Source organism: Lacerta agilis, chromosome 1 (assembly GCF_009819535.1).
Source record: "Lacerta agilis isolate rLacAgi1 chromosome 1, rLacAgi1.pri, whole genome shotgun sequence".
NCBI lineage: Eukaryota > Metazoa > Chordata > Lepidosauria > Squamata > Lacertidae > Lacerta > Lacerta agilis.
In genome coordinates this window covers 12,080,951-12,099,707 of record NC_046312.1, presented here as the reverse complement: position 1 = coordinate 12,099,707, position 18,757 = coordinate 12,080,951, and the positions used below count along the sequence as shown (strand labels likewise).

General features: G+C 46.8%; 1 protein-coding gene across 1 annotated transcript in view; it reads left to right on the top strand.

Annotated features, from left to right (window-relative positions):
• The window catches only part of C1H14orf180 (chromosome 1 C14orf180 homolog), a 29,417-nt gene extending 16,453 nt beyond the window's left edge, over positions 1-12,964 (top strand). The window contains exons 3-4 of the mRNA XM_033172838.1: positions 950-976; positions 12,762-12,964. Coding sequence (XP_033028729.1) covers positions 950-976; positions 12,762-12,964 — 230 coding nt within the window. The remainder of the gene's footprint in view (positions 1-949; positions 977-12,761) is intronic.
• The last annotated feature ends 5,793 nt before the right edge of the window (positions 12,965-18,757 follow it).

The window sequence follows — 18,757 nt, the reverse complement described above, 5'->3', positions numbered from 1 at the left end:
TCAGGGCTGCAATACCTCAGGGATTGCTTCTCCTCGTAAGAACTGACCCAGACCCTGCAATATCATCTATTTGTGTGCCCTCTCCATGGGAGGTCTGGAGGGCAGCAACATGAGAACGGGCCTTTTCTGTGGTGGCACCCGGATTGTTGAATGCTCTCCCAAGGGAGGCTCGCCTGTCACCTTTATTACATATATTTAGGCACCAGGCAAGAACATTCCTCTATAACCAGGCCTTTGGTATTCTCTGATGAACATAGGGACATCCTGAGGAGATGCAGGACATTCCGGGATCAAACCATAAACCAGGGTGTCTTCTGTAAATCGAGGGCTGTCCCTAGAAAATAGGGGCACTTGGAGGGTCTGCATCTAGTCCAGACCCTTGCAATGCAGGAATCTTAGCTAAAGCAGCTAAACACTTTTAAAAGTGTTTGGGGAGGGGGGCATTTATTGGTTTGTTTTTGTATTTTGTGTTCTCATTTTCTATCTTGGTGCTGTAAATCACCCTGTGACCTTGAGACAAAGGGCAGTATACAAACGTTGTTGTTGTTGTTGTTGTTGTTGTTGTTGTTGTTGTTGTTGTTGTTGTTGTTTTGGCATGTGTTGCCCCACCCACTTCTGACTCTGGCCCCAATAATTACGCCCGGACACCATTTTGGACAGACAAATCCCAGCTATGCCAGGAAAAATTCCGGACATACGGCAGCCCTACCCAACCTGGTATATAGGAAGAAAGTGGAATCAGCTGAAGCAGCTTTAATTATTTTCTCAGTGAAAATCTAGCTCATTATTTTTGCAAGTGAACTGTGTAAAATCTGCATTTGCCTTTTAGCTGAGCAATTTCCAACCTGCAGCTAGGTCCTCTACCAAATTTGCCCTTTTTTATTAGTCCAAAGAGGTTCCTTCTTTGCAGTGCTAATAATACATCCCTTTCATTCTGTTTTCTATCTAGACATTTCCTGCTGTGACTACATAGTTGGTAAGTTGAAATCTCTAACGTGTTCACCGTGGGCCATTTGTGGAACTGACTGATGATGGCTTGCTGCTTGGATTATTAATAGCCTAGGTTTGCAAAAGGAATAAAACATTAGCTGAGAGTAGCAATTCACATTAGGTCTCCTTCGACATACTTCATCTATAATATGGGGGTGGTAATAGTGAGCTACTTGCACTGCTGTTCTAAAAAAGACACTTAGCTAGGGGTGGGTTGCTTATAGAGTTATCAATGGCTACTAGCAATGATGTCTGTGCTCTGCCTTCACAGTCAGAGGCAGCAATATTTGGGGATACCAGTTGCTGGAAACCATGGGAGGGGAGAATGATTGTGTGCTCAGGTCCTGTTTGTATGTTTTCCATGAGCTTCTGTTTGGCCATTGTGAGAACAGGATGCTGGACTAGTTGGACTCATTTAAAGTTTTTAATCTCCAGACAGCAGGCTAATCTCGGGCCACACTGGGTTGATCCAATTTGGCCCATGAGGCCATTCCCCCACCCCAACCACAACCACCTGTCAAGCAGCTGACATCACTTCTGGTGCCCTCCAGATGTTGCTGGACTACAACTCCCATCATCCCTGTCCGTTGGTCATTGTTAGGAGCCAGCCGGCAGTAAATCACACCGTGCAAGTTGAAGTTAAGTCTTTATTAGCAAGAACATGATATGCACAGACTTGGCAGACGGGCCCAATGAACGCAACAGTTCACCCCTAGTAGGTCTTGCCCATGCCCCACGGATCAGTTGCCGAGACTGAAAGTCCCTGCCTCTCCAGGGTATTTCCCAAGCAATCAGAGACTGCGCCTGTGTGAACCAGCCTCTCCTCCGCCCTTTTCATGCCTCTTCTGGTTCTGGGAGACAAGCTGGGAGGGGAGCTTGTTGCAGCAGGAGGGGAAGACCCTCGTGACTCTTCACCAGCCTGACTCAACTCTGCCTTTTGCGCTTCCTCCTACTTTCTTGCTTCAGCTTCTGCCTCTGATTCTGGATTTCTCTCAGCCACGGGCTCTCCCAGTTTACTAACCCCTCTTCCCATTCTCCTCCCAGCCTTCTCCCTTTTCTCCCTCTGACCACTCATTGTAATTCCACCCCCAATCTCCAAGCTCTGAACCTTCTTCCCTTGGCGGTTCCTCAGTTGGTTCCTTCCACCATTCCTCTGCGTCCAACCAGTTCATGACAATCATGCTGGGGGGGGGCACTTCATTGGCTACCCAAATCTTCATGTGCCCTATAGCACTTCCCCATAGCTTTGCATCTTAAGGGACAGTTGGTCATGCTGGGCACCCTGTTTTTTAGCGTTCATCATTTACCACCCTGATAAGCTTCAAAATAACTGTTCCCCAGGACACAGTTTGAGCAACCCCAGCTCCAGCATTGAGAACGGAGCAGTTTTCTGTGTCTAAAAGCAATTTCACACTGTGTGTTTCAGATGCTATCTACTACAGTGCGATATATATATATGTTGTTGTTGTTGTTGTTCAGTCGTTCAGTCGTGTCCGACTCTTCGTGACCCCATGGACCAGAGCACGCCAGGCACGCCTATCCTTCACTGCCTCTCGCAGTTTGGCCAAACTCATGTTAGTAGCTTCAAGAACACTGTCCAACCATCTCATCCTCTGTCGTCCCCTTCTCCTTGTGCCCTCCATCTTTCCCAACATCAGGGTCTTTTCTAGGGATTCTTCTCTTCTCATGAGGTGGCCAAAGTACTGGAGCCTCAACTTCAGGATCTGTCCTTCTAGTGAGTACTCAGGGCTGATTTCTTTGAGAATGGATAGGTTTGATCTTCTTGCAGTCCACGGGACTCTCAAGAGTCTCCTCCAGCACCATAATTCAAAAGCATCAATTCTACGGCGATCAGCCTTCTTTATGGTCCAGCTCTCACTTCCGTACATTACTACTGGGAAAACCATAGCTTTAACTATACGGACTTTTGTCGGCAAGGTGATGTCTTTGCTTTTTAAGATGCTGTCTAGGTTTGTCATTGCTTTTCTCCCAAGAAGCAGGCGTCTTCTGATTTCGTGACTGCTGTCACCATCTGCAGTGATCATGGAACCCAAGAAAGTGAAATCTCTCACTGCCTCCATTTCTTCCCCTTCTACTTGCCAGGAGGTGATGGGACCAGTGGCCATGATCTTAGTTTTTTTGATGTTGAGCTTCAGACCATATTTTGCGCTCTCTTCTTTCACCCTCATTAAAAGGTTCTTCAATTCTTCCTCACTTTCTGCCATCAAGGTAGTATCATCAGCATATCTGAGGTTGTTGATATTTTTTCCGGCAATCTTAATTCCGGTTGGGGATTCATCCAGTCCAGCCTTTCGCATGATGTATTCTGCATATAAGTTAAATAAGCAGGGAGACAATATACAGCCTTGTCGTACTCCTTTCCCAATTTTGAACCAATCAGTTGTTCCATATCCAGTTCTAACTGTAGCTTCTTGTCCCACATAGAGATTTCTCAGGAGGCAAATGAGGTGATCCGGCACTCCCATTTCTTTAAGAACTTGCCATAGTTTGCTGTGGTCGACACAGTCAAATGCTTTTGCATAATCAATGAAGCAGAAGTAGATGTTTTTCTGGAACTCTCTGGCTTTCTCCATAATCCAGCGCATGTTTGCAATTTGGTCTCTGGTTCCTCTGCCCCTTCGAAATCCAGCTTGCACTTCTGGGAGTTCTCGGTCCACATACTGCTTAAGCCTGCCTTGTAGAATTTTAAGCATAACCTTGCTAGCGTGTGAAATGAGTGCAATTGTGCGGTAGTTGGAGCATTCTTTGGCACTGCCCTTCTTTGGGATTGGGATGTAGACTGATCTTCTCCAATCCTCTGGCCACTGCTGAGTTTTCCAAACTTGCTGGCATATTGAGTGCAGCACCTTAACAGCATCCTCTTTTAAAATTTTAAATAGTTCAGCTGGAATATCATCACTTCCACTGGCCTTGTTGTTAGCAAGGCTTTCTAAGGCCCATTTGACTTCACTCTCCAGGATGTCTGGCTCAAGGTCAGCAACCACATTTCCTGGGGTGTATGAGACCTCCATATCTTTCTGGTATAATTCCTCTGTGTATTCTTGCCACCTCTTCTTGATGTCTTCTGCTTCTGTTAGGTCCTTTCCACTTTTGTCCTTAATTGTGGTAATCTTTGTACGAAATGTTCCTTTCATATCTCCAATTTTCTTGAATAAATCTCTGGTTTTTCCCATTCTGTTGTTTTCCTCTATTTCTTTGCATTGCTCGTTTAGAAAGGCCCTCTTGTCTCTCCTTGCTATTCTTTGGAAATCTGCATTCAATTTCCTGTATCTTTCACGATCTCCTTCGCATTTTGCTTGTCTTCTCTCCCCCGCTATTTGTAAGGCCTCATTGGTCAGCCACTTTGCTTTCTTGCATTTCTTTTCCATTGGGATGGTTTTCGTTGCTGTCTCCTGTATAATGTTACGAGCCTCCATCCACAGTTCTTCAGGTACTCTATCCACCAAATCTAAATCCTTGAACCTGTTCTTCACTTCAACTGTGTATTCATAAGGAATTTGATTTAGATTGAATCTTACTGGCCCAGTGGTTTTTCCTACTTTCTTCAGTTTAAGCTGGAATTTTGCTATAAGAAGCTGATGATCTGAGCCACAGTCAGCTCCAGGTCTTGTTTTTGCTGAGTGTATAGAGCTTCTCCATCTCTGGCTGCAGAGAATATAATCAATCTGATTTCGATGTTGCCCATCTGGTGATGTCCATGTGTAGAGTCGTCTCTTGTGTTGTTGGAAAAGAGTGTTTGTGATGACCAGCTTGTTCTCTTGACAGAACTCTATTAGCCTTTGCCCTGCTTCATTTTGATCTCCAAGGCCAAACTTGCCAGTTGTTCCTTTTATCTCTTGGCTTCCTACTTTAGCATTCCAATCCCCTATAATGAGAAGAACATCCTTCTTTGGTGTCATTTCTATAAGGTGTTGTAAGTCTTCATAGAATTGATCAATTTCGGTTTCTTCAGCACTGGTAGTTGGTGCATAAACTTGGATTACTGTGATGTTAAAAGGACTGCCTTGGATTCGTATCGAGATCATTCTATCATTTTTGAAGTTGCATCCCAGGACAGCTTTCGCCACTCTTTTGTTGACTATGAGGGCCACTCCATTTCTTTTACGGGATTCCTGCCCACAGTAGTAGATATGATAGTCATCCGAACTGAATTTGCCCATTCCTGTCCATTTTAGTTCACTGATGCCTAGGATGTCAATGTTTATTCTTGCCATCTCATTTTTTACCACATCCAGCTTACCAAGGTTCATGGTTCTTACATTCCAGGTTCCTATGCAATACTTTTCTTTACAGCATTGGACTTTCCTTTCGCTTCCAGGCATATCCGCAACTGTGCGTCCTTTCGGCTTTGGCCCAGCCGCTTCATCAGCTCTGGATCTACTTGTACTTGTCCTCCGCTCTTCCCCAGTAGCAAGTTGGACGCCTTCCGACCTGAGGGGCTCATCTTCCAGCGTCATATCTTTTATATGCCTGTTGTCTTTGTCCATGGAGTTTTCTTGGCAGGGATACTGGAGCGGCTTGCCAGTTCCTTCTCCAGGTGGATCACGTTTGGTCCAAACTCTCCGCTATGACCTGTCCATCTTGACCTGTCCATAGCTTGCCTGAGTAATTCAAGCCCCTTCGCCACGACAAGGCAGTGATCCATGAAGGGGTATATATATCCTTTCCGCTTGCAAATTATCTCTGAACAGGCTTCCATTTTCTTTGTTAAATCGATTGCTATTTAAAATTACTCTCTTTGTGCTTTCTGTGAATAAATGTCAGCCTGTGGCTCGCTCGCTAACTCCTTCCTGTGAGGGACTGATTCAAATGTTATTGCACTTGTAGACTGAATATATATATATATTCATATATATATATATATATTCAGTCTACAAGTGCAATAACATTTGAATCAGTCCCTCACAGGAAGGAGTTAGCGAGCGAGCCACAGGCTGACATTTATTCACAGAAAGCACAAAGAGAGTAATTTTAAATAGCAATCGATTTAACAAAGAAAATGGAAGCCTGTTCAGAGATAATTTGCAAGCGGAAAGGAGGGCTTCGTTCGAGATGAATAAATCATTTGCTGCAAATAGTTCCCCCCGACTCTATTAGAGAACATTGATTCGCTTTCTCGGGTTCTTTAAAATGATTTGCTCTTAGCATTCTGCCTCCCCCCCCCCAACACACACACTTTTTGATACATTATTATGGGTTGGGTTGCCTGCCTTTATGACAGCTTAATTGTTTACCATGAATTCTGGGACCAGTAATAGCAGCTAATTTAAATAGGCCAGAGCGAACAGCGGACCTTTAGCCATAAGGATACAGACCACAGCGGCGTTTATATGTATATTTTTAATCTTACCCATACTGGGTGCACTCGTATACCAGGCAAATGGTTATAACTCTGTATAGTATTTTTTTTAAAAAAAGGTTATTATCCGATGCATAGATCGGGCGTTTGGTAGCGCTTTCCGTATCCAAGCAGCTTTATAAAAGAAGGCTGTTGTTATAAAATAGTGGCAATGAAACTCTCATAAAAATCGCCACGCTGGGTCAGAGCGATGTTCTGTCTCACTCAGCAGCTTGTCAGTAGACATTGGTGTGACGGCGTGTCTCACACAGGATCACCAACAGGGCATATAAGAACAGGGGGAGCTGCTTTCTGCCAAGTCAGACTGTTGGTCCATTGAGCTCAGTCTACACTGACTGGAGACGCGGGTGGCACTGTGGTCAGGGGCAGAGGAAGCCACTTGCAAACGCCGCGCGTGACGTCACGGCGCATGTCGGACACACTGCGCATGCACGGAAATGCCGCGCATGCGTGGTCCATCTGGGCCGGCGCTGCTGCTCCCGCGGCGACCGAGCGAGCCACCGAGCGAGCGGCGGCTGGTGGGGCTGCCCCGTCCGTCCGTAAAGCAGCATGGACCGGGTACCGGGTGGCGGGGCTCGGCTTTGGGAGTGGCGGGAGGGGCCGGCGAGTGTCGCCCCCCTCCCCTGGAACCCAGGGCGCCCCGCCCCATCACCCCTCCCTTGCTACGCCACTGATTGTGGTCTAAACCACGGAGCCTCTTGGGCTTGCCGATCAGAAGGTTGGCGGTTCAAATCCCTGCGACGGGGTGAGCTCCCGTTGCTCGGTCCCAGCTCCTGCCAACCTAGCAGTTCGAAAGCACACCAGTGCAAGCAGATAAATAGGTACCGCTGCCGGGGGAAGGTAAATGGCATTTTTGTGCGCTCTGGTTTCCATCCCGTTGTCCCGTTGTGCCAGGAGCCGTTTAGTCATGCTGGCCACATGACCCGGAAAGCTGTCTGTGGACAAACGCCGGCTCCCTTGGCCTAAAAGCGAGATGAGCGCCGCAACCCTGTAGTTGCCTTTGACTGGACTTAACCATCCAGGGGTCCTTTTCCTTTACTCTGACTGGCAGTGCTTTTCCAGGATTGTAGAACATAAGAAGAGACTAGTCTAGTGGATCAGACCAATGGCCCATCTAGTCCAGCATCCTGTTCTCACAATGGCCATAGGAAGCTACCAAGCAGGACACAAGTACAAGAACCAGCAACTGGCCTGACTGAAGATGCCAGAGGTTGAGCCAAGGACCAACTCTCTGCAAATCACATGATCTGCCATTGAGCTCTGCCCCTTCCTGTGCCTTTAACACCATTTCATTACATTTTTCATTTTTTTCATTTCACTTTTTATTTGCGTACCACAGACCCTCCAAGTGTCCCTATTTTCCAAGGACTTCCCTGATCTAGAGAAGCCATCCCGGTTTCTGATTTGATCCCGGAATGTCCCGCTTTTCCTTAGGATGTCTCTATTTTCACTGGAGAAATGTTGGAGGGTATGGAATTATTTGAAACCCCCAAGCCACCTGAAGGCAATCCTGTATAGGGAAGTTTAATGTTTTATTACGTTTTTATATATGTTGGAAGCTGCCCAGAGTGGCTGGATCAACCCAGTAAGATGTGTGGGGTATAAATAGTAAAAAATTTCCTTATGTAATGGGGTGTCCCTATGCCCATTGGAGAAATGTTGAAGGGTATGATATCACCTTTCTAAATCGCTACACACAAGGCAGTTTACAAGCTGAAGAAACAACAAAATAAGCAGCAAAGATCACATACCTAATAACCATCTGATCCAATACAAAAAAGTCACAATAAAAACATAACTTTCAAATGAACAATGTAATAGCAAATCAAGCAATATTCAATAATCCATTTGTCAGGGTCTCGTTCCCTTTGTAGTGTGTTGCTCATGAGTAACCACCGATACCTGCAATAACAATAACTATTTATTGTGCCTTAGCTATTTACAGCAAGAGCTCTGCAAAACATGTCTGCTCAATCGGTATCAGTTCGCCTGCCAACACCACAGCCTTGGCATTCTTAGATGATGTCTGCGTCGCCTTCTTCCCCCTCTCCGCCGGTCCTCCTCCGGAACTGGCATCTCACCATCCGCCTGTCTGTGGCTGACGGTGCTGGGTCTCTGTCCTTCCCTCTCAAGCTCTGGCACCTCCCTTTCCTCAGGAGATATCTCATGACGTGGGCTGGGTGAGGATGAAGTGTCCATGGAGATTATTGGCTGCGGTTCCCTATAACACAGTGAACCCTCTTCCCTTGATGAGTCACTTTCTCTCCCCCCATCTCTGGGCTGTTGCCCTCTCTCCCCCTCCTCCTCACGAGGAGGCACTCTTTCCCTGACACCATTAGAATATAATAGTAAAGAATAAATTTAAATCAGCAAATGATAATTAAATAGTAAAAGGTAAAGGGGCCCCTGACCATCAGGTCCAGTCGTGTCCGACTCTGGGGTTGCGGCGCTCATCTCGCTCTATAGGCTGAGGGAGCTGGCATTTGTCCGCAGACAGCTTCCGGGTCATGTGGCCAGCATGACTAAGCCGCTTCTGGTGAACCAGAACAGAGCATGGAAACGCTGTTTACCTTCCTGCCGGAGCGGTACCTATTTATCTACTTGCACTTTGATGTGCTTTCGAACTGCTAGGTTGGCAGGAGCTGGGACTGAGCAATGGGATCTCACCCCGTGGCAGGGATTTGAACCACCGACCTTCTGATCAGCAAGCCCTAGACTCTGTGGTTTAACCCACAGTGCCACCTGGGTCCCTGATAATTAAATAGTTTGCACTTAATGAAGGTCAACAGAGATTGTGGTGTCCTCGGGGACATATGGTTTTATTTACACATATATGCAACCTAAGCAGAGGGCGAAGGGGCTCACAGCACCAACACTCTCAAAGATCTTGCTTCACCCTTGGGTCTCCAGGGAAGCCCCAGGTCACAGTTTTGGATCCAGCACAGAGCAAGGCATGTCTCTGTTTCTCCGGCTTCCAGCGTCACCCCACATCCGCTCACACGCACAACCTCCCTTGGCCTATTGCTCTGCATCCCAGGATGACATGGCACCCAGCCAGGTGAGGTCGCAAAAGGCCCACCTATTTGTCTCTATGGAAACGTAGCTCACCCTTTGAGATGCTGATGAGGGCACTTCGCCAGCCAGCCATGCCAAGGCCATTACCCGACAAAGAGACTTTTCTGACAGCTGCTTCTGCTAGATTCCAAACCTCACTACTGTAGATGTGCAATCACAGGCCTGGAAAGGACCCATGTATATCATCCAGGCTAAACCCCACGCAGCCTATAATAATAAACAGCTACCTTCTACCACTGGTTCACCCACTTTACCATTGTCTGTACTGACTAGCAGTGTCTTCACAGACAGGATGTCACTCCAGGTGTTGCTGGATTGCAGCTTCCGTCATCCCTGCCAATCAGCCAAGCTGGGTAGGGCCACTGGCAGAGGAAAAGGGGGGTGGGAGGAGCGTACTGCCACCGTCACCACGATCCCGGTGGGGTGCCATCGCAGCTGCCCTCCCCGTGCTGGGTGCCACGCCCCCACATGTGGCACACCACGCCCTTGCCTGCTCTCCGCCCCTGGTGCCAGAGCATGAAGCTCCGCCACTGGGTAGGGCTGATAAGAGCTGGAGTCAATCATCATCTGGAAGGTGAGCATCAGAATTGGCTGTCCCTACAACAGGGGTCGGGACGCGGGTGGTGCTGTGGGTTAAACCACAGAGCCTAGGGCTTGCTGATCAGAAGGTCGGTGGTTCGAATCCCTGCAATGGGGTGAGCTCCCGTTGCTGGGTCCCAGCTCCTGCTAACCTCGCAGTTCGAAAGCATGTCAAAGTGCAAGTAGATAAATAGGTACCGCTCTGGCGGGAAGGTAAACGGCATTTCCGTGCGCTGCTCTGGTTTGCCAGAAGCGGCTTTGTCATGCTGGCCACATGACCCGGAAGCTGTACGCTGCAACCCCAGAGTCAGACACGACTGGACCTAATGGTCAGGGGTCCCTTTACCTTTACCTTTACAACAGGGGTCAAGAATTTGGAAACCATGCCATATGAGGAACGGTTGAGGGAAGTGGGTAGGTTTAGCCAGGAGAAGAGGAGACCGAGAGGAGATATGATGGTCATCTTCTAGTATCTCAAGGGCTGACCCATGGAAGAGGGAACAATAAGCTTGTTTTCTCCTTCTCCAGAGGGTAGGACTCGATCCAATGAATTCAAGTTGCAAGAAAGGAGATTCCGACTAAACATACAGAAAAAAAAACTTTCTGAGGGTAAGAGCTGTTCAGCAGTGGAACAGACTCCCTTAGGAGGTGATGGACTCTCCATCCCTGGAGGTTTATAAGCAGGGGTTGGATGGCCATCTGTCAGGGGTGGTTGAGATTCCAGCATTGCAGGGGGTTGGACTAGATGACCCTCGGGACCCCTTCCAACTCTACAATTCTATGATTCTACGAGAGTATTGAGACTAGTGGTATCCTCCCCAAAGGCTTCACAGAAAACTTAAATAGAAATAGGAATGCAAATGGAAACATTGCAAATGCCATTAAATACCAAAATTAATACAAATTAAGATGAACGCTTACAACACACACACAAGAGCATTTCATTAAAAGAAAGAGAAAGCTTTCCTAGATCAGCCTGTGAAAATTAAAACATGTCAAATGTTTACTCGGATGATCATTTTAAGCCTGCTTGTATTTTATGCGGCACCAAGTGCGCAACTAACTCTCTTTTTTCCCAGTTTGAAAGGACTGGATATAAAGGGCTCGTGTTACAGGCAGGAGGCACGGAATCTCGTTTCTTTATAAGCTGCCAATGAGCATTAAATAATTTGCCAGAGCTGCCTAGCGTTCAGAAGTATTTAAGTGCTCACGTTTTGCTGAAAGGTTTTCGTTTTGTTTTTCAAAGATGGCAGCGAGGGTATCCAAGTGCACGCATTAATTATGGTAATCCTGTTCTTGTTGTATATAATCAAATCCTTTCAACGCTCCATTAGATTTCATCATTGTTATTCAGTCCCCTTTCGGAGGGAGGTGTGTGTTGTTGCTATTTGAGCTAGGCCTGCCAAAGAGCTGTATTCGAGGGCAGGAGGCCAGAGGAACACATGCAGTGGGCAGAGACAGGCCTGGGAATTGCTGCCACACAGCTGCAAAGAAGCTGAGCGAGGGCCGCTTTATAGCAAATCCTGGGCAAGCACAGGAGGTGGGGGGGGGGGAGAGTCGCATTTCCATGTGCAGATCAACGCTCCTCCTCCTCCTCCTCTCTCTCTCTCTCTCTCTCTCTCTCTCTCTCTCTCTCTCTCTCTCTCTCTCTCTCCTGCTTCCTGTGCTGCCTTTATACTGTTCAAGAAGCAGGCCTCCTGGCTGCCCAAAAAGCTGAGGTGTAGGGATGGTTAAACCATGGAACTCACTGCCACAAGAGGCAGTGATGGCCACCGACTTGGATGGCTTTAAAAGAACAGGCAAAATTCATGTAAAGGTAAAGGTACCATGACCTTGGGGGGGGGGGGGGGTGACCATGAAAGGGCTGGTGACACAGCCATCTTCCCTTCTCTCTTGACCCTTCTTCTTCACTTTATTCCACCTTGATGCTTTTGCTGTCTGCTGGCTCTCAGCCAGCAGCACATGGGCTCAATCCCCATATGGGATGAACCCACACTCTCTTCTGTAACTACAAACTACTTACATTCAGGATCATACTGTGAACTGAATGTAAGTAAACTTCTTATTACTTTTAAGAGAAGACTGTTGTGTCTTCATTCTTTTTAAGAGGGAACGAAGGGGATTTACCAGGAACAAATCCAATCTGGACAAGCCAGGCTGGATTGCTTAACTCAAGAGATTCAAACAAATCTTACCAACTAGCTTCCTGCAATATACAGGGGAGATGTACTCTGCTAGCAGCTCACTAGCGTGAGTGAGGAAGGATAATATTTAATCAATATATTTAATCAATATATCCTCTCCTACTATCCACAACATTCCCACAAGGAGGAGGAGGAGGCAGTGTCCTCAGAGAGAGTTCCTCTGAGAGCAGCATGCTTAATCGCCCCCAAATAAAAAGAAATGGATAGTGATACCCTACCTTCCAACATTTCTGAGATGAAAATAGGGACATTCTATTCTATTCTATTCAGTTTCTCCCGTGTTGGATCTCCTGCACACAAAGACATCACATCCACATCTACATTGGTCACTTTGAGTCAACTGCAACCTCTCAGCCTCCCCAACCTCATGGTGTGTGTGTGTGTGTGTGTGGAATCAGGACACTTGTGATATATCATATGACACTGAAAGTAAGATTTCTCCAGCAAAAGGGGAGGCGGGGGATGTTTCAATATGACTGGGGAGGACCAAATTTTAACCTCGCTTCTTTCTGTTCTCCTCCACTACATCCCAGCGCACAAGAGGCCCACAAGCGTACTGCCTTTGTTCCTGGGGATTTCCCTTTGTGCGCTCCTGCTTTTGGCTTTAAGTCTCTACTACAGCAACGTGAGGCGAGATTTCAAAGTCTTGGAAGAATTCCACACCCAGCTTGTTATCGCCTTCCTTCAGATCAGGCGCGTTGCTGCGATATGTTGGGCCTGGTTTATGAGGCTCTAGAAAGCCACGCGCACGGAAACCACGCAGGGTTGGGGACAATGGCTCGCTTCCTCTGGGATACCGCCCGAATGTGTCTGAGAAAAGGAGCTTCTTTATTTAAGAAAAAAAAATTAAACGGAAAATGAAGCAGCTGTCTTCTCGCAAAATTGCGACGCTACCCACGGTGGGCATTTTTCCTTTCTTATCGCTGTCACTTGGGTTCTGCATTTCTTTTCATAATGCCATTATCGTCTCCTAGCAATCTCAATTGCAATTAGAGGCCCATTGTGTAAGAGCCTTGAAGTACTGAGAATATTCTTTATTTCCAACCTGGGGATGTGTGGGAGCTGCAAACAGGATTTCAAAGTATTGCCAATCAAACGTCTTAAAATAATAATAATAATAATAATAATAATAATAATAATAATAATAATAAACCCATGAGCTAGACCATACAAAAGACTAGTCTTCAAAAATGACTTATTTTTAAATGATAAATGTTGGGTGTTGCTTACAGAGGAACGTGTGGACAGACAGGGTGCATAACCTTATCAAAACTTGCTTCCTTTGAAATTCCCCAGCGGTTTCTTCAGGGAGGAGCCTTTGAATTCAACTCAATTTTTGGCTTGGATGAAACTGAGAGTAGCTGTGTGTATTTTACTCTCTCCCACTGGAATCAATGGGGAGTAAAAGTGTTTAGCTGGAGCTAAGTCAAGCCCCTTTGTGTCTGGTGTATATTTTGAGGTGAGGGTTAAGCAATGTGGGTATTTGTGAGTGGTATGTATAAACATCACATTTTATCCATTGCACGGTTTGAAATCTTTTCCATATATGTCAGCTTATGGATAGTTGCTGCTAGCTTTCAAAAGATAGGCGACCAAGTGTCTAACCACACAATTAAAAATTACAGGAATGCAGCAGTCTCCACTATCATTGGTTCGTGGTTTAATAAAATATTGTAAATACTAATACAAATTAGTTATAAAAAGGTGTTTCTTAAGACAGATGCCATTTTTAGCTTACTGGAATCACACCAGGACTCTTTAAAAAATGAACACAATGCAAAAATGCCTTCTGTATTGTAAAATTATGATTAAGAATGAATAAATGCTGGTAACAGTTACTAAATCTCCTTGTCACACATTGTGGTCCTGTCTGCACTATACATTTAAAGTCCCTGCCTCTGAAAGGTCTACAAAGAACTATATAAAAGATTAGTCTAACAATGACAATAAAAGCAAATGTTTAAACGAGGCTGGCACACAATCTTAGCAAAACATAAACAAATAAAATCAGCAACTTTTAAAATATATATATACACAATAATATTGTGTATGAACAATGGCATGTTAAAATTCCAGGCCTGAATAGTTTTTAGCAGATGCTGAAAACAATGCAGTGAAGACACCTGCCTAAAATCAATGGACAGGGAGTTCCAAAAAGTAGGTACTGCAGGTGGAATGGAACTGGTGGGACTAGTGCAATGGAAGGTGAAGAGGCCAAGAGTAGCTGGGGCCAACCAATTCTAGGTTTGTCCCTGTTCGCTGCCTCCCTGCTGAGTTGTACAAGGGCAAAATAGACTGAGAAGGAGGAAGCTGATGGCCAGCATCACACACACACACACCCCAAATTGGCTGTAAGAAGGGAGATGTCAGGGACAGGAATGGTGGAAACCGCCTCCCCATCCTGACCCTTCCAGGGAGGAAGAGGAGGAGGAAGACAGTCTAGATTTACAACAGGGGGGTTGAGGGAGGTCACAGCTCAGAGGCAGATGAGGGGTAAAGTTGGGAAACCATGGGAGAGCCAGAGGAACAGGTGGCTGACATGTTGTCAGTAGAAATCACTCCAAACCCTCCATCTCCCAGAACCCAGCAAGCCTTAAAAGTAGGAGAGCAAAGGAGGGAAAAATGGAGCCGGGCTTCAGGGGACAAGCCCCAACCGGGACGCGAAGCGGCGGTTGCCCCCGCGATGTGCGTTAACGTTCTACCTGTCAAAGTTGGAGTTTAAGAATCCCGGTGTCGTGAGTACTGGATCGGACTTGTTTTTGTGCCTTGTTGACGACCTGGGGGACATTTGGAAAGGGAGCCTGCCTCTTTCCCTTCGCGAGATAGAAAATAACCAGCTTAAGAGACTGCTGTTACAGCGATGGCAACAAAGTATTCAAAATTTGATAAGTGAGACTTATGGTTTTCCCCTTTGGGGACTAAACTGGTGGACAGTATCTCTTTTTAAAATTTTTGGCTCTTGCACCCTGGATTCGGGGAAAATGGCCGTGAAAGACTTTGACTGAATGGAAAGTTACTGGCAAGATGGAGAAGTCTGAGAACCGAAACTGTAATTTGACACCTATGCCTGCTTCTGCCATGCTCGGCTTTGTTTTTGACTTGGTTACGAACTGTGAAATGACCCATGAAGAAAGGACTATTTTATTGAGACTGGAACTGCTCAACCGAAAATTGGAGATATTGAACTGTCATATGTCAAAAAAGTTATATCCCACAGAGGAGACTGTACAGGAAATGGCTGCATTGGAGGAGAGCCTTGGCACAGAACTGAAGGGACTGATTGAACAACAGGATGAAAAGGTATGGCTACTCCGGAGTAATGGATCGTCCCTTGGGGGTGGCAGACCCAGGACGGAGAAAATTGTTATAACTAACTCCCGAGGTGAGAGCTTGGGAGTGAAGGTGAGAACTTTATGTTTATATCTACAAATAGAAGAAGAATGTGATGATGAACCGGAGAGGCTGGGGGAAAAGGTGCGCACCCTGATGTTCTATGCAAGGACTACTTTGGACCTAGTCTGGATCTGTGGTTATGTAAAGAAAAAGGACACTTCGAGGAGCAGCTCTGGAGCAAGACGACCAAAGAAAATGGACAGAAGGGGGATAGGGTGAATGATATTAAGGTATAAAGGAAAAGATTGCATTATGGTAACCTGAAACCGGTGTGTCAAGACTTTAAGTTTTTAGAGAAAGAAAAGAGGTATTCTAAATTTTTGTTACTAACAGCAGTTATAGTGAATGAAGATATTTGTTATGATTTATTTTGAAAATAAGTGGATAAGAACCAGAATCTTGTATGGAATTAATATTAAGTTATAACATGATCTGATCTATGTTAAGTTAAGAATGGGAAAATATTGTTTATTATGAAACAAGATTTGTTAAAAGGAAGCTTTTGATTTTAATTTTTAGATATTTGGATCTTTAAGATTAAGATGGTATAAGATGTTATGAAAGTAATATTTGGGATTGGAACCGAAGGTGAAAAGGCAGGGGAAGTCTGTACCAAGATTCGACCAAGAAATTTTTTTTTTTTTTACAGCATAAGAAGAATTATTGGTATTTGTGTATTTGTTTATTTCTAGCTGGGGGTGGGTTAATGTGGGTGTTATATTTGTATGTTGTTTGTTGTAAAACCAATAAATTCTTATAAAAAAAAAAAAAAGTAGGAGAGCAAAGAGCTCAAAGACAGAGGGCACATAGCAGCACCCATAGAGGAGATGATGGTGATGATGACGAATTAGGAATGGGAGAGATGGGAGGGGTGGAGATTCACTTGGGACAACACCATTATCCAAGAGGCTGGGTTCTATAGCCTCTCTCTATAAAGTTTGAAATAAAAAAAAGGACTGTAAGAAACTTTCCCTTGTCTTTATACTTCCCTGGGCAACCAGACGGGAGCCGCTGACAGCATCCTGACAGTAGGCAGGTATGGGTTTGCTGAGGGCAGAATGAAGCCAGTGGGCCGCTGCCCTATTTGCCCTAATGGACCAGCCACTTCTGAAAAGCCAGGATAGAAACTTTCTAAGGTTATAAGCATGGCATTGAGAAAGTGGATAGCTAAAACTGTGGAACTCGCACCCACAGGAGTTTTCCAAAGCAACTACTCTATTCCGAACTTAAAAATGGAAAGCGTAATGCTGGTGGTCAACAAAAGTGGTTGAAAGACTCTCTCAAGGCAATTTTTTAAAAATGTAGTATAAACACCAACAATTGGCAAACACTTGCCTGTGTGCGCTCCAATTGCAGAACATGCCTTTACCAAAGGTGTCGTGGGCTTTGAAGACACTCAAACTCAGAACGCAAGGGAGAAACATGCTAAGAGGAAGACACGCTTGGCAAATCCACACTGGGATCAACTCCCGCCAGGAAACCAATGTCCCCACTGTGGAAGGACGTGTGGATCCAGAATTGGCCTCCACGGTCGCTTACAGACTCATTGTTAAAACCATGTTTATGGAAGACAATCTTACTCGGCTACAAGTGATCGCCAAAGAAGAATGGGTTGGCTGAGGGCAGAATGAGGCCGGTGGGCCACTGCCCTATTTGCCCTAATGGACCAGCCTCTGCTGAAAAGTCAGGATAGAAACTTTCTAAGATTATGCATGGCATTGAGAATTTTGGAAGTTAGAACTGTGAAACTCACACCCACAGGAGTCGGTGATGAGCGCTTTAAAAAAGATTTTGGCAAATCCATGGAGGACAAGGCTATTGATGAACACTAGCCACAATGGCTATGCTTTGGCTCCACAGTCGGCGGCAGGAATTAAACCACAGGATGGGAGAGAACTTGAATCCTGGTTGCTGGTTTCCCACCGGTATCTGCATTGCAGGGGGTTGGACCAGATGATCCCTTCCGGCTCTATAGTCTTATAACTCTATTATCTGGTTGGCCCTATGAGAACAGGAATGAATGAATGAATGAATGAATGAATGAATGAATGAATCTTTATTTGCATCAGCTATCGGCCATAGCAATAAAACAACAATACGATATACACAGAATACAAATAAAAAGTCAATTGTATAAAATACATTTTAGGATTTTGAATCAGTAGTCAAATAGTGGATCTTATTCTGATTGCCCCAGCTAAAAACCTTGCAACCTTTGCTGTCACCTGCTCATCTTGATCTGCCAAAAGGAAGGACACTGTGGCAGTGGTTGGGCGACCCAGAATGGACAATAAAAGAGGGGTGATAACCAGTGGCGGAGTAAGGCTCCGCGGTACCCGGGGCGGCAAAGGAAACGCCCCGGGGGCGGGGCGTCGCGACATCACATTGTGACGTCATGACGCTCCGCCCCCAGGGCGTTTCCGGGGGTGCCGGCGCCGCTTTTGCAGCCCTCTTTTAAGCCGAAGAGCTCGCTTTTAAGCTCTCCGGCTCAAAAGGAGGCTGTGGAAGCGGCGATCCGATGACAGAGTGCGCCTGCGCGTGCAGGCGCACTCCGTCGTCGGGCCGTGCGCTGCCGCTCCCAGGGTGACGGAGGGAGCGGCAGCGCGTGGGAATGGTGGGAGGGGCTGCCTCTTGTCACCCCCACGTGCCGCCGTTCGCTCCGTTGTCCCAGGAGCAGCAGCACCGCACACACCGTGCGCTGCTGCTCCCGGGGGGACAGAGCCAGCGGCAGCGCGTGGGGCTGACAAGCGCCGGCCCCTCCTACCACTCCCCATGCTGCCGGTCACCCCGGGAGCAGCAGCGCTGCACGGACGGGGTGCTCCCTCGGCCGTGCGCTGTTGCTCCTGGGGTGATGGAGGGAGCGGCAGCGCTTGGGAATGGCGGGAGGGGCTGCCGCTTGTCACCCCCATGCGCCGCCGCTCGCTCCGGTCGCCCCGGGAGCAACAGCGCACGGCCGAGGGAGCACCCCGTCCGTGCAGCGCTGCTGCTCCCGGGGTGACCGGCGTTGCCTGGGGAGTGGCGGGAGGGGCGCCGCTTGTCGCCCCCACCCGCCGCTTGTCGCCCCCACCCGCCGCTTCTCACCCCTGTCGCCCGGGGGCGTACCGCCCCCACCGCACCCCCCTAGCGACGCCCCTGG